This window comes from Ruditapes philippinarum, unplaced genomic scaffold (genome assembly GCF_026571515.1).
Source record: "Ruditapes philippinarum isolate M1 unplaced genomic scaffold, ASM2657151v2 ctg2580_1_1_1_1, whole genome shotgun sequence".
NCBI lineage: Eukaryota > Metazoa > Mollusca > Bivalvia > Venerida > Veneridae > Ruditapes > Ruditapes philippinarum.
Window position 1 is genome coordinate 22,200 of NW_026855060.1, and position 16,180 is coordinate 38,379.

At 32.3% G+C, this 16,180-nt stretch overlaps 1 protein-coding gene across 1 annotated transcript in view; it reads right to left on the reverse strand.

Moving 5' to 3' along the window:
- The window catches only part of LOC132741986 (CD109 antigen-like), a gene marked incomplete at its 3' end in the record, with an annotated part of 52,807 nt that overhangs the window by 19,522 nt on the left and 17,105 nt on the right, over positions 1–16,180 (reverse strand). Inside the window, exons 12-23 of the mRNA XM_060730260.1 lie at positions 15,956–16,174; positions 15,131–15,247; positions 14,897–14,962; positions 14,501–14,695; positions 14,132–14,281; positions 13,892–13,963; positions 13,266–13,337; positions 12,742–12,835; positions 4,389–4,436; positions 1,910–1,945; positions 1,371–1,391; positions 42–111 (exon numbers count right to left, since the gene is read on the reverse strand). Of these exons, the coding sequence (XP_060586243.1) occupies positions 42–111; positions 1,371–1,391; positions 1,910–1,945; positions 4,389–4,436; positions 12,742–12,835; positions 13,266–13,337; positions 13,892–13,963; positions 14,132–14,281; positions 14,501–14,695; positions 14,897–14,962; positions 15,131–15,247; positions 15,956–16,174 (1,160 nt within the window). The remainder of the gene's footprint in view (positions 1–41; positions 112–1,370; positions 1,392–1,909; positions 1,946–4,388; positions 4,437–12,741; positions 12,836–13,265; positions 13,338–13,891; positions 13,964–14,131; positions 14,282–14,500; positions 14,696–14,896; positions 14,963–15,130; positions 15,248–15,955; positions 16,175–16,180) is intronic.

Consider the following 16,180-nt stretch of genomic DNA (forward strand, 5'->3'; position numbering starts at 1 on the left):
TGAAGACTGCTGCTTGAATCTCTTAATATTAATTATCTTACCCAATATCATATTCGTCCCATAGCCAGGTATCAGGAAACCTCGTTCTTACAATTTCCTCTAGGGACGACCCTACGAAAAACAAATATATACAAGAGCGCTTATAATAGGACGAATTAAGGCTGTTAATGGCAAAGAACAATGACCGAAGATACATGACCTACAAATCATAGAAGCAACCTTTCTGATAAATTTCCATTTCAAAGGAAAATATTACCTTAAGTGTGATAGCAACGCTATTCCAAAGATTAGCCTGCGTGACCTAGTTATGACACCATATGAACCATACACAAATTTGAGCTACAAATGATCTGAACATCTGACGTAGTTTTTTTTACCCCTGATGTCCAATATTTACAGTAACTGTTGACATAGGAAATATTTGAATAAGCTTTAAGTACATTTTAACCAGAACAATAGCCTCGTGAGAATAAACAAGTTTTTTAAAAATATTTTGCCTGTTTGACCTAGTGACCCATATTCAAACTTGGGGAAAGGAATTATTTATGCAAACTTTTTGATTAATTTGTAGGACAGTTAGGCTTATTATGCGTCATATTTGAACCATACCTAGAAATCAATCAGCAACCAGTCTGACGAATTGCTAGGATATTTAGAGTGTTAACAATGTTTTGAAATATGCGGACTTTGTGACCTAGGTTCTGAGCCCAGGTGTTCAATTTTTTAACCATACCTAAAAAGAAGCTCGAAATCATTTAAACAACCTTTCAGATAAATTATTCACAGTTGACCTAGGAATTATTTGAATGATCTTTCTAAAAAATTTCAAGGATATTGTAGCCAGAGCAATAGCCTCTTAGTATAAACAAGGTTTTTCCATATTTTGCCTGTTTGACTTAGTGACCCTAAATCAAACTTTTGAAAGAAATTATTTATACAAACTTTTGATTAATTTGTAGGACATTTAGGCTTACAATGTTTCATATTTGAACCATACCTAAATATCATATAATCAACCAGTCAACAAGACATTAATCTTGTATGTTCACTTAATGGTAGGGTTGATAATTTTTAAATAACAGAGCAAGTGTTTGTTCAGTCGAATAATAAAGGCGTATGCTAGGGTAATATTTATAGCCATATACATTGCAAAAATACATAAGGGAATTTATTTTAATTTTTGCATTATCTCATTATAAGATAACAGAAAAAAATTAAGCATAACTCGATAACAGGGTCGGTCCTCCCACCCCATTTTATTCTATGAAAACAGTTTGCAATTATATTCTTACAACATGCAAAGTTTAGAAAAATTATAAATTGCAGTTTTCTTCAGTTTTATTCAGTATAAATTATGAATTATCACTTACCAGGGTCGCTTTCTCTATCATCTATAATATTCATATAAACATTATTTATTTTAAAAAGACGTGAAAGGTTTGAAATTTATTAATAAATCGGGTTATAACATAAAGGTAACTTTGGTGGTGAAAACGATGTCACGTAAATAATGTAACGACAATTGATTGTCAGATGTTAAAAATATATTTAAGTTACTTAATGTTTATCAACACGCTTTAAGAAGCAAAACGATATTGAAATTTTAAGAAATATCAAAATATAATTTTTGAAAACAGTACACTTTTACATGTGAAGCTTTCAAAGTCAAAATATGGAAAAGATAAACTTATGATCAACTTAAATTTTAATAGTTAATTATTTTGATGCAAAGCTCTTTTGTACTAAAGCAAATGATTGAAAATATTTTAACACATGGTAAAGCGGATAGACAAAACTGTGACGCGAATTATGTTTTAAAAATTGAATATTATGATAACTAAAAATACATATTCTTGTAATTCAAACAGTACAGAATCACTTTAACTTCTTGATTTAGCTATTTGCTCACCTTTTGGAAGAACACTTAAAGCTTCAAATACATTTCCTGCAAAGTAAATGTTGGTCATTTAAAAAAAAAACCTGCTTTACAGTCGAAAAAATACATTATTACGTTGATTACAAAATTACATTCCACGGATTTTTTTGATCGTTTGCAATTATGAAATACAAGTAACACATGTTAGTACATATATAAAATGGATCAAAATTCGATAATGGTTAACAATATCCACTAAAATATGCAACTGAGAAATAAGTATTCTGGTTGACTTTGATAACATAAAAAAGAGCGATCGGTTATCACATGTGTCGCCTAATGATAGCTATAACTCGACATAACATCATTCAACCTAAGGACCTGTGTAATGTGTAATTTGAGCAACAGATCAAACATGTAAAGTTTCATTGAATTGTATAAGTGGTATAAAAGGAGTAATCGGGAGAATTTTAAACTCAAAATCACTAAAGGGCCATAACTATGACAAAAAGCAATGAACCAAAAATGTCGACGAGATGTATAAGTATGCAAGTAAAGTTTTTAATGAAATTGCACCAGTAGTTATTTTAAGAAGCAGTCCAGACAAGTTTCTGTGTAGCTGGCAACACAAAAACATATTTTTATTCGAGAACTTAAACTCTGGCCGAAATTATTCAAGCAAAATGTGCAGTATGTAAAAACGATTTACATCGCGTTCAATCCTGTAAAACTTCATTGAAATTGCATTGAAATTTTTAAATGAGTTGTCCAGTCTAACTTTGGAAATAAAAACAATGAAAAGGCCATCACCTAGACAAAAATCATTCAATCATATGAACAACTAAACTTGGTACCGATGATTGTGATTGTTAAAAATTTTCGATGAAATTGCAAAATTAGTTTGTGCAAAGTAGTCCGGAAATGTTCTGTGTAGCTGGCAACACACATAAACATTTTTTTTATTAAAGGGCCATAACTCGGCAAAAAATCATTCAACCGGAAAACTTGTGCAATTTGAGCTACCTCTCAATCGTTTAAAGTTTTATTGAAATTGCATAAGTGGTATAGAGGGGTAGTCAGGACATATTTTAAAAGTGAAGAATATTAAAGGGCCATCACTTTGACAAAATCATTGAACCGGAAAATGCCGACGATATGGTACTGATCATTCCTGTAAAATTTTGATGAAATTGCACCAGTAGTTTTTGGGTAGTCCGGACAAGTTTTGTGACAAACGGACGGACAGACAGATAGGTGAATAGACGGACAGACGACGAAAAAGTGATCCTTATGTCGCCACTACTCCATAAAAGACGATTTTTCACAGGCCCGTAATAGATTTTATAATGTAAATTCACTCAAAGAACTCTTTATTAATATTCCATCAAAAACATCATCGACTATTTGAAAGAGATAAACTTGTATTCAAGGATCTAATTGGCTCTTTTTCGTTTTCATTTGCAGACTTTTACATAATATTTTAAGCCTATTATAGTATTCGGCACGATATGGCCATTTATGTGTTGACGTGCCGTTAAGTCCAAACAAACAATTAAATTAAACTATTTACTTAATAATCCAATGTTTTGAACATCTTAAACGTGCAAAAGCTGCAAATTAAATGATAAATTATTGTGAAAATTAATATGATATTAGGATGAAAATACTTATGACCATGGTAAAACTCAAAGCAAGAGAAAAGATACAAAATATCTTGTAGTATTGAATGTACTAGCATATAGTATATAATTGAACCTATATATTGCAATAAATACATTAATAAATCGTTTGAAGACCAAACAAAGGTCCAAGAAAACCTGAATTACGTAGCAAGTAAACGTATGGAAATAATAATTAAATTGCCTTAATTGCAAAATAATTTTTGTTTGTTTCGTTTTTGCAAATTGACTAAACATGTGGAGTATGTACTTGGTTTTATGTAGGAGTCGTAAAAATGGTATGAAGCATCTGCTTAAATATGAAATTGTTTTAGTATACCGATGGAAGTTTGGTTGAAAAAAAACTAAATTACTTGATAACAACGTTAAGTTTTGAACGTTTGAAACGAGCAAATTTGCAAATTTATTGATGAAGTACACTTGATATTATAATGAAATATCTCAAGACCGTGATAAAACAGAGAAATAAGACTCAAAACAAAAGAAAAATATTGTAGAATAACTTTTTCTTGTTCGTAGAGGGAACGGGGGCTTAACAAAATAATCATAAATGTACATTATTAAACAAGTAACAGTTAAAACAACGCGTTTCCTAGATCGAAGAACGTATACTGATTATGTGTAACTACTTTTACTCAAGGTAAAAAAGATCAAACTATATTATGTCATTATTGCAATTTCAGAAGCGATATTAGAAACATATAAAGGAACGTTAATAATTAGTGTAATAAATTTATTTCTTGTTCGGTCACGAATTTTAAAGTAAAAGAGATCAATCTATGAAAGAGACTTATCCATCTTTTTAGCGTTTTATCATGAAAAAATGTACTTACGTTTTGGACAGCTTTCACACACGACTTTGATTAAAGAGGATACGGGTGCTGAAGTGGAATCATAACAATATGGATGTGAGCTAGCATAGTCAAAGTGACACTGTATCAAAGAGTTACATAGACGTTTTCTTAGCTCTTTTTGTTAGTCCCCTACCGGTTTAATCGGAGGGGACTTTAGGTTTACCCTCCGTCCGTCTGTCTGTCCGTCTGTCTGTCAGTCTGTCAGTCCGTCCGTCCACAAAACTGGATCCCGCGATAACGCAAAAAGTACTGAAAATATTTTTATGAAACTTGATATATGGATAGATGGCAGTATGGAGATTATGCACGTCTTTTTTTTTTCTTCCTATGTTGAAAATTCTGTTTGCTATGGCAACAAATAGTCTGAAAATATGGCAAATTTAACACATAAACTGGATCCAGTGATAACTCAAAAAGTACTGAAAATATTTTTATGAAACTTGAAATATGGGTAGATGGCAGTCTGGAGATTATGCACATCTTTTTCTTTTCTTCCTATGTTGAAAATTCTGGTTGCTATGGCAACAAATATCCTGAATTTCAAGATTTCTGATTTAAATTTTTCAGCTTTTTCACTATATGTTCTTTATTTCTTAAGGTGTTTACTTCAAACTTTAAATATAAGTTTCTGGTCATCAACCACATCATATGTGACAAGGTTTATAACTCTAGCACAAAAAATATCAGTATTACCTCCCTTGAACTGGAAAAAATGTTGTCTTTTTTAAATAACTTCTTTATTTCCTAATGTATCTACTTCAAACTTCATATATATGTTTCTTATTATCACTCGACATTTTTGAGAAGGTTAAATACTCTAGCAAGACTATTTCCAGAATTATGTCCCCCTTGAACTTAGATTTTTTTTGAGAAACTGGTATTTTCACTCCAACTTCTTCATTCCTTATAGGATTTACTTTAAAATCCCACATCGTAATAATATGACAAGGTTGTATAAACATAATTTCTTTACTAAGCATGGAAACTTAACACATTACTGTGATATAGACAAACTTATTTTATTATGTTTTGTGGTCGATATTTTCAAATACAGACTTCATCCTCAAATTCATTATAAATGGCAATACACAGGAGTGTATGACAATTAAAGAACTTTTTGAGGGACCGGTAGGGGACTACTGTATTGCCCGCAATACTATCAAATGCTTGTTAAATATGATAAACAAGATCAACAAGGAAAGGTTGCGTTCAATGAATGCAACCCCCATACGACCCAGCAACAAGAACCAGTGGCAAGTAGCCCCGGCCGACCCCAAACAAAATCATGACAGGGCACAAGACAGAGCACGGACAAGTTAATCACTAAATGATAATAATTTGTAACTGATCAGGAATTCAAAGAAAACAAATAAATAATTGAATAACAGAAAATAATTTGTAACTGATAAGGAATTCAAAGAAAACAAAAAAAAACGAATAATAGGCCAACAAAGCAAAAGGGCACAGGGGAAAGGGACAGGAGACCCGGGGGGGGGGGGGGTAAATTAAAGAAATAAAAACTGGGGCAAAGGGGAAGATACTTACCGTAGACAAGAAAACAATAAGGGACACAAGCAAAAAAAGTCACCAAAACAGTATGAAACAACAGACAAAATTTGAGGAACACAGAGGAGTGCTGCCTTGGAACGGTCAGCAGCACAAGTACTGCTGGGAAGTTTAAACCGGTGAAGGGTGCACCAAGCCTCCGTCTTAGCCCCACCATGTTCCTTTAAACGAGACATTGTAAATAAAATGAACCCCGCCAAGTGAAATTCCAACAGTTTTTTATGGTTACAAAAGGTTAAATGAGAAAAACACCAATTTGAAAATGATCATGTAGAAGCCTATAAAAGTAAACCAAACGTACTCAATGTCCTAAAGGAAGACAGAGCAACAACAAAATTACCTACAAGGGCCCGACGAAGCAAGGCAGAAGACGAATATTAAAACAATTCAGTCCCAAAGGGCTTTAAGAACTGTCCATCATAGAGTCTCCCAATTGGTCCGTCAGATGTAATCAAAAAAGGAAAGCGTAATGTTCAACTGTAAAAGGGTTGAACATTGTAGGGACATAACCTCTTTTAAAAAAACGTTTAATAATTTTAGTAAAAACAGCAGAAAAGTTACCATGAGCAAACATCTTACGAAGTTTGTAAATCACATCGCCATAAAAACCAGACTGGCTAATCCCTTGTCGCAGAAGAGTTTTTAAATCACTATTGAATTTGGAAATTAAATCAAAATTACGATTGTTAAATTTTGTAAAACATTTCCGTAATTTATGATAGCGGTACTGGGGTCCTACATATTACCGGACAAAATATGATATTTTTTCGGTGTAACTTTTATTTAAAGTAATAAAAAAAGAATGGAATTTTACCCACATAATTTTGGGTACACGTAAACATTTCTTTATCAAACATGAAATTAAACATTTGACCTGAGAAATGTGTCTTAAAAGTACGGCATTATAAGAGGAAAAAAATCGTGTAAACAACTCAATTTACAGGACATTGTGTTTCAAAAAGTTTTGAAGTCGTGAATTGAAATTAATCTTTAAATAATCAGCAAGGAAACTACGAGTAACGAACGGCAAGGTTAAGATACTGGAAAACCCCAGTATATGGAACGCCATAGCTGCCTCATGATATTACATTTCTTTTTATCTTGCCCAGAATGCGTCTTATTATGTCAAATATAAGCGTTGTAACGCCATTGTAAGTTGTCGAATTGTCTAAACATTGCCTTATTATGCGTAACAGTAGTCTTATCTCTTTAAGATTTGATGTTGACTTGTGTTAACATTGTTTAATTATTTCAAACAATAGTGTTAGTGTTGGCTTGTCTGAAATGTGTCATATTATGTCAACTAATCGCGCTATTTGGTCAAATTGTTCAGCTGTTTTGTCAAAAGAATGTCTGATCATTTGAAACAGTAGTGTTCTCTTGTCGAAATTTGGTGTTGACTTGTAAAAGCACAGCTTTACTTTGTTATTTTGTCAAAATGCGGTGTTTAAATGCTAGATAGAGCAAAAACAAATAACGGGACAGTTTAGCAAAATCAGACAGCGTCTATTTATAGTGTAAATTGGTTCAAATTTAGTTCTGTCTTGAGAAAGCGCTGTCTGATTTTGCTAAACTGTCCCGTTATTTTTATTATTTTTTTGCTCTATCTTTTCACGCGCCGCGCGTGCTCTTGTCACGTGATACTAAATTTTGAAAACATCGCATCTGGATAGGATAACACAATTATCTGACATAATGAGACGGTATTTAGACATGTTAACGTCATAAACTGGTAAGTCAACGCCACTGTATTACATACTGATACTGTGTTTCAACAAGTAAACTCCACATTTGAAAAGAAAAATGATACTTCGCCATAAAAGGACGATGTTTAGTAAAATTAACACTGAACCTTGACAAAATAAAAGGACACTTTGTAAAAAAGATAGTAATTTTAGACAAGTCATCACCACGTTTCGAAAAGATGATATGACGATTTGACATAATAAGACGAATATAGACAAGTTGAATCTGCATTTGGACATAATAGCATGACAGGTTGACAAATTAAAATTAGCGTTTTAACAGTTCATAACCATAATTTGTAACGATACCACCATTATTTCACATAATAAGACGGTGTTTAGGCCGGTTAACATAAAGTTTGGATAAAAAGCATGGCGATCTGAGAAAATAAGGCAGTGTTTAGACATGTCAATACCATGTTTCGACAAAACAACAATACTGTTTGACATAATGAAATTACGTTAACACAAATAAACAAAATTTATTGGCGAGTCAACATTAGCATTTCACATAATACGTATATATTAGACAGAATAACAACAGTTTTAGATAAGAAAGCATGATATTTTGGCACAATAAGACAGAATAACACCACCTCATACAAAGCAACATAACAGTTTGACAAAACAGGGCATCACTCAGCCAGGCCAATATAACGGTTGAACAAATATCACTTCTAGCCGACATAATAGGACATGAGTCTGACAAGTTGGCACCAAGTTCCGACAAGATAACACTACTGTTTCACATAATAAGACAATTTTAGACAAATAACCACCACAGTTTGACAAGACAGCATGCTATTTTGACATAAAAGACATTCTTTAAGCAAGGTAACACCGAATTTGAGCACAATGACATGGCAGTCTGACAAAATAAGACGGTGTTTAGACAAGTCAATACCACAAAACGACATAACATAAAACAACAGTGTGATAACAAACCAGGATCACATTTGGACAAGATGACACCAACTTCCGACAAGATAACACTACTGTTTCACATGATGAGACAATTTCAAGACAATTCATGACATTTAAACAAGTCTGTGTTCAGACATATTAAAATCTTAATTCGAAAAGATGGCGTACATTTTAGACATATTAAGACTTCTATTCGGAATGTTAACACCGGATTTGCACATGATAACATGACGTTTTGAAATAATTAGACAGTGTTTAGGCAAGTCAGCACTACTTTTTGACAAGAGAGAATGAATATTTGACCTAATAAGACTTCATTAAGACATGTTCTCAAGCCAACTCTTCTATTATACATGAAAAGACTCTTTTAGGGAAAAATAAATTGAAATGTAACAACATGAGGCAGCTATGGCATTCCATACCAGTATGTCACTAAACCATGCTTGTTACGAAGAGGCCAATATAGGGGTGAAATTGAACTTAAAACTATTAACTCTATTAACGTATTGATTCTTCATGATCATTTAACGTATGAAACATTTTGATATTCAAATGGAATTTTGTTCTTTGCCATACATTTTCCCATCTCTTGATGTGTCACCATCTCTATCACTGTCAAACCGCCATAATCAAACAGTTCTTCTTCGATGCCAAATTGGACACACTAAAATTACCCACTTATCTCCTCACGAATGACAATGCCCCTTTCTGTCAAGCATTTTCTTCTTGAATGTCATGATTTTTCACAGGCCCGTAATAGATTTTATAACTTTTTAATACAATTCCATCAAAAAACATCATTGATTATTTGAAAGAGATAAACTTGTATTCTAGGATCTAATTGGCTCATTTTCATTGTCATTTAAAAAGTTTTAAATGACATTTTAAGCCTATTATAGCATTCGGCACGATATGGCCAGTTATGTGTTGACGTGCCGTAAACATCCAAACAAACAAATAAAAGACAACAACGTGATATTGTTTGAACAAAATTTGAAATTACTTTTTATCATTTAAATATGTTCCGATTGCCTCCTGTGATAACGTTGAGAAGAATTAAAAGTAAAACCTATATAAGATAACCCATTAAGGGCCTCAATATTCAGGCATGCGCAGAACAGATTATTTCCCCCGCATAACCAGGTCATGAAATAATTAGTAAACACAAGAGCCATCAGTGATCACATGTGTCGCCTCATGATGGCAAATTTCATGTTGGGACACTTTTTGTGACAGACGGACAGTGCACAACTAGACTTGGTACTGATCATTCCTGTAAAGTTTGAATAAAATTGCACCAGTAGTTTATGAGGAGTAGTCCAGACAAGCTTTTGTGTGTCTGGCAACACACAGAAAAACACCTTTGTATCAAAGGGCCATAACTCGGCCAAAAATCATTCAACCGGAAAACCCGTGCATTGTGCGCAAGGACTTTAGCTACAGATCAATCCTGTAAAGTTTCATTGAAATTGCATTAGTTGTATAAGAGAAGTAGTCCGGACAAACTTTAAAAATGAAAATTATTAAAGGGGCATAACTCTGAAAAAAATCATTGAACCGGAAAATGCTGACAATATGCACAACTAGACTTGGTACTGATCATTCCTGTAAAGTTTGGATGAAATTGCACCAGTAGTTTATGAGGAGTAGTCCGGACAAGTTTTGTGACGGACGAACAGACAGATGGACAGACATACAGACGACGGAGAAGTGATCCCAATATATCGCCACTACTCCGTAGATGCGACACAAAAAGGGTATGTTAGTAAATAAAGAACTGAATCAATAATATATACCTGAGAGTTGTATTGTTGTTATTTACATTGAAATAGGAAGTGTATAAAGCCTTATTTTACAGGAATAGATTTTGTCCGATAAACTGATTATCCGGTAAATATGAAGGATCCCAGTAGTCCTGTTTTAGAATATTGATTGGTAATGAGAATATTCCGCTCGTTAAAACTTTTCCGCTGCTACAAGCTCTAGCGAATCTTATTAACTGAGAAACATACACCCCACCCCGTAAGATGTTGCATGGGGTACGTCTCCATCTAAATGCGGATAATTTACTATACAAAATTCAATTCATCTCTTTTATCATAGATTTTCGTGCGAATAGAATTGTTGTTGATAGTAATATCAAGATCTAAAAATAATGTACAAAATTTCAAGAGTTCATTTCATTTAATTTAGGGATGGCAACGAGTAACCGGTTACCCGAGTACTCGATCGAACGTCCGAATATCGGTTAACAAAATTGAAATTCGATTACTCGGAAAAAAATATTTAATTTCTACTTTTTTGCGATTTAGAAAGATTAGTTCAGAAATTCGGAAATGTACACGTATCTGTATAAATACTTGTTAAGTGCAATCAAAACATCCTTGCAGAGGTGAGAAAATGTTATCGTAAGTTTAACGAGGCGATCAGCAGTTCGACACGCGTATGGGATTAAACACAGTCCTGTGTCGTTTACGTCGTTCGGCCTCTTATGATATTTAATCACCTTTAAATATTTGACAGTTTGTAGCCGAAACTTGTTAATTATAAAAACGTAAATATATACGGAACATTATGTTGTAGCTGAGCAGCGGTGGAAAATTGATATCTCACGAGACCGAAGGTCGAGCGAAATATCAATTTTCCAATATTGCGAGTAGAAAAATGCATAGGCTACAACATAATTTTCCTTTTATTATATACCTTTTCGTTTGAATTATAAATGATTTTCATTATACTACACTTCTATAATAAATTTCAGAAAATGAAATGTAGCTCTCAAGAAATAAATTATAAAATATGACCGGCGGATGAATACGTAATATTTGCAAAACCGGCCACGCCTTTTATAATTTTGGTTTCCGTTTCCAAATGCTACGTTTATACACAGCTAAGATCGGAACCAGCGTCAAAAATTGTCCGGCACTTCCATATATGCACTAACATAATACGGAATTTTCTATCCGTTGAAGCGTATTTGCGCTTCAAGTTCATCCTGTATTTTAGAGAGAAAATTTGTAGGTATATAATAAATGCTGTCATTGATATTTCTTATGTTTATATTTATATATGTATTTCTTGCAGTCCTTTTTATAGTTACGAGTTCTATGAATTAAAATAGAAAACGAAAGTAGCATGCAGACGGTGTTGATATTGTGTGATAAAACTTTAAAGATCATTGGAAATCATCCGAGTAACCGAGTACTCGATCGGAAAAATGACCGAGTACTCGAGTATTGATTTTGGTATTCGTTGCCATCCAAATTTATTAAGTTGTAGTTCATGGGGATAAATGTCAGACACCACTTGATCAAAATAAGAATTATCTAAATTAAAAATATCATCAAGGTATCTGGTATTATTATAAGTATTATTAAATGCGACTATAATATCTCAATATAAAGTCTCTTTCATTGCAGTACAAAAACAAATAGGCGACCAGGGGTCCACAATTAGTACCCATAGAAATTCCTATGATCTGTTTAAATAGAGTATTACCAAACCTGACATAAATGTTGTCTAAAATAAAAGAGAGTGCTCTACAAATTTCGTCACAGGTCAACATAGTATAATGTTTTACAATGCCGTAAGTAATAAAAAGCTTTGTTAGAATAACATGCTTGAAAAGTAACTTTTTTCCAACTTGTAAATTTGACAATTTGTGCATTTTCTCTAAATAGTGCAAAAGTAGTAAATATGTACGGGAGTATATGCATTAAAAACGATGTACTGTTCGATTGTAAAAGACAAATAGAACTATTTCCTGGCATTTAAGTAGTTATATGAATTTGTGTTTTCAATTTAAGATTTTTGTCAACATGGACTCTGAGCACTTTTATAGTGTCTGTAAAGTATATATCTTTGTTGTGAAGGTACAGGTCAATGAAGCAATATTTTTAATTTTGTATTTTTTTATAGAGAAATTCATAGCCTAAGTTTTTTATCATTTTATATCATTGCATCATGCCTGCACCATATGCTAACAGAAACAAGATTTGTTTCAAGATTATCTTCATCTCCTTCATGGTACTTCCAATAACAGTTTGGGAAAATCATAGCATTTGATGCCACAATACGATGAAAATCAAATTTTTTACTCTTATAACATTCTTCTTTTCTCCCTTTTATAGTAAGTAAGTTTTGCTCTTTCCCGAAAACAGTTGCATCCGAAAGAACTATCAATCCGCTTTCCTTAAAATAAAATAGTCAGCTGAAGTTTATTATTGATAATTTGCAAATGAACCCTTTTTTAACTTGGTAATGTACCGATGTCAGAAAATCTTTTGATATAATGATCATTATCTCGCTTCTGTTTAAATTGATGTTTCAAGATAAGTTTAAAGCAAATAGATGTATCATATTATAACTATATAATTCTGATATAGGTAGACCCTTACATAGAAATAGATGATTGCAGGCACAGTTTTAAGAAATGATTGTACAATCTTGAATGCAACGCAATCGCTAAATCTTGAAAATTAGGTTTATTGGAAGAAATAATAAAAGACTGATTTGATTTTGTATACTTTAGATAAATCATTTAATACCATGAAGAGGATGAGCTATTATTTTGTAAATTACTAAGCAAAAAAAAAAACGATAATAAATAATTGATAAATACAATATATGTGTCTTGTAAGTTTCCAGGATCCCCAATTGACCGCTTAGGCAATTGTCTAATATGGTATGCGCGCTGGAAATAATGTTGATAAACATTTTAGTACAAAAACGGATGATCAAAAGAACATAAGTAATAACCACGTCTAATGTAAAATGTTACTGTTTAGAATTTAAAAAAAAAAATTCATATTAAGAAATTTTGAATACGTTTATTAATGAGCTTAAAATATATATAAATATATTAAAATAACTTAAATATATAAGGCCAATTAGCACGAAGAAAAAGTAACGGTCGCTGTGACAGTGGTGTAGTGGTAAGCATACTGGACCGGCAATCCAGAGACCCGTGGTTCGATTTTCGACTGCGGCGTGCCGATTTTTTGTGCGATGTTTCTAAGTATAATTTCCCGCTCATGACTTTCTTTCATATATATATATATATATATATATATATATATATATATATATATATATATATATATATATATATATATATATATATATATATATATATATATATATATATATATAAACATGTACAGCAAACAAACAAACTATAAATAAAAGCAGTGGCTAGTCGATAAAGTACATTTTGATAATTGAGGATAAAATTAAAATGAAGTACACCTTTTTTCTGTTTCCATGATTTCCAATATTTTGCATTAAACTTTGACCTGCATCCACAATCTCTTGTACAACCTTAAATTTAACATCATTAAAGTAAAATACTACAAGAGGAGAAGCAGAAATAGATTGTTTTTGTTTGTTTTTTTTTAAAGTAATAATTTACTGTGAAATTATATCAGATTGCAATTTTAATATTTTAATTGATTTTACGATCATGATAAAATGGCATAAATAACACACGTCTTTCCAATATATGTCGTTATCAACACCAAAGACATGGTTCCTAAGATCCCCTGCTAAGACATAAATAGTTGAGAGTGGATCGGCAGATACGTGCATGTTTACCGTCTCTCCAGGCTGTGGTTGTGAGTCATTGAATGATAGTTCTACCTTAAAAAGCAAGTTTTTTTCTCACAGAGTCAGGAATATGAAGGCAAAAGATTTAATTCTTCATAAAAATAAGGATAATGTCAACTGTCTTGTTTTAAATAATAAATAAGAATAAAAATAAATTTAATGTCAAGTTCGAAATAGATAAATTAAATACAAGAACATCTAATACTAAATACAAGGAGCAGAAAAGCGATACATTAGAATACAGAGAAATACCTTATTTTCGAATGGATTTCCTTCAACCTGTATATATACATAGTCAGCGATAAGCTGACCAATTTGTGTCAAATGATTAACTGTAATAAACGCATTTGGAATCATATCCTTCGTTACTGGCATATAATGTGTCGTTGTCATAGCATCGTTTATGGCTACCCGTTCTGATATAAGATGCATTCCCCTTGCATACACCTACAATGATGCATTTTTAAAAAAATAAATTAAACCATGTAAGAGTAATAGGTCTTTTGTAATTTTGGGAACACATGATTAAATGACGATTAATAAAATGTTGACTTTATTTTAAGTATCCCTTTAGTTATCAAGTAAAATATTGTTTTCATAAGTGCTTATCTTCATCAAAACTGTTAAAGCCTAAATTAGAAATCTTACTTCAAATGTCAACGCTCCGTTTAGGTTTTCCGTTGCCGATACGTCAATAACAATCCTTTCTCCGACCTTAAATATAAACCAAAAAAGCCAAAAAGTACCAATACCTTTTTACTGCAAACAAATAATAATGGAAACATGTAAGTACTACAAACAATGATAAAAACATGTAAGTTATTTGTTCATGAAAAATAAATTAAACCCAACTAGAAAATAAAGATATACATTGAACCTTACCTTTGCCCTGAACTTGTTAACATTCATCCGTAGAAAAGGTGTATGATCCGAAATAGGATAAATGACAAATGTTTTATGAGCAATAGTACGCTGAATAATTGCGTCTTGTAATGTGATCTAAAAATAATGGTTTATTAGTAATATTCTAAAATATACTAAAGGCGTAAAAGCCTTTTCAAAATAAGTAAGTATTACATTGTACATGGGTTTTTGCAATAATTAATGCAGGTCTTAGAAGATGGCCTTTTAACTACCTGGACATTTCATGATCTTTCTATTTAATCATTCAACTTTGAAATTTAAAAGGAAACATTAAAAGTCGTTCCGTATGGCAAACTTAAAACTACTACAGGTTTGGCTTGGTACATGTTCAGTAACACTGGTTTTAGCAGAATTTCTCGTTTAGACGATACGATCTAAAACAAGGTATCCATATCACGATAAACTTAATTGTTAATTTCAAGGAAGCATCAAACGGTTAAAGAAAAAGCACTCATGTGTTCAGAAAGGACAACGAACATAACTGATTTATTTAGAACTACACATAAGCCGTAATCGAGCTGGACATTTTTCCTAACATTTAAATCCATGGCGGGATTTGAAGCCCCATCAATATGGGTCGAGTGTTCGGACCAAATTTGATAGTTATTTTCATTATGCGGTATTATGCATACGCCGTTGGCAAGTGACATAACCATTTGCATGTATAAACCACCGTGGTTAATGAACTGGCTCGATTCAAGCAATTTTGTCAAGCATTCCATTATTACGTTTAATCTGTCTATTTTAGAAAAAAAAGTAAAGGACATCATATGATATACTAACATAAAATGATATTTCCTGTACATTTTTAGTGTTATCCAAATATGCAAGGTCAGAGTATCCAGACTCGTTAAAATGGATTATAAATGGCTTTCTGCGAATTGTGTCTAAAATTCCTTCAGTGTGGTTATCACAATCTAGCAATATTGCCGTTACAACATCTGGATTCACTTCCAGCTGGCCGCTTCTTCCTAGTGATTTACCATTTCTTCCCACAAAGATCTGAAA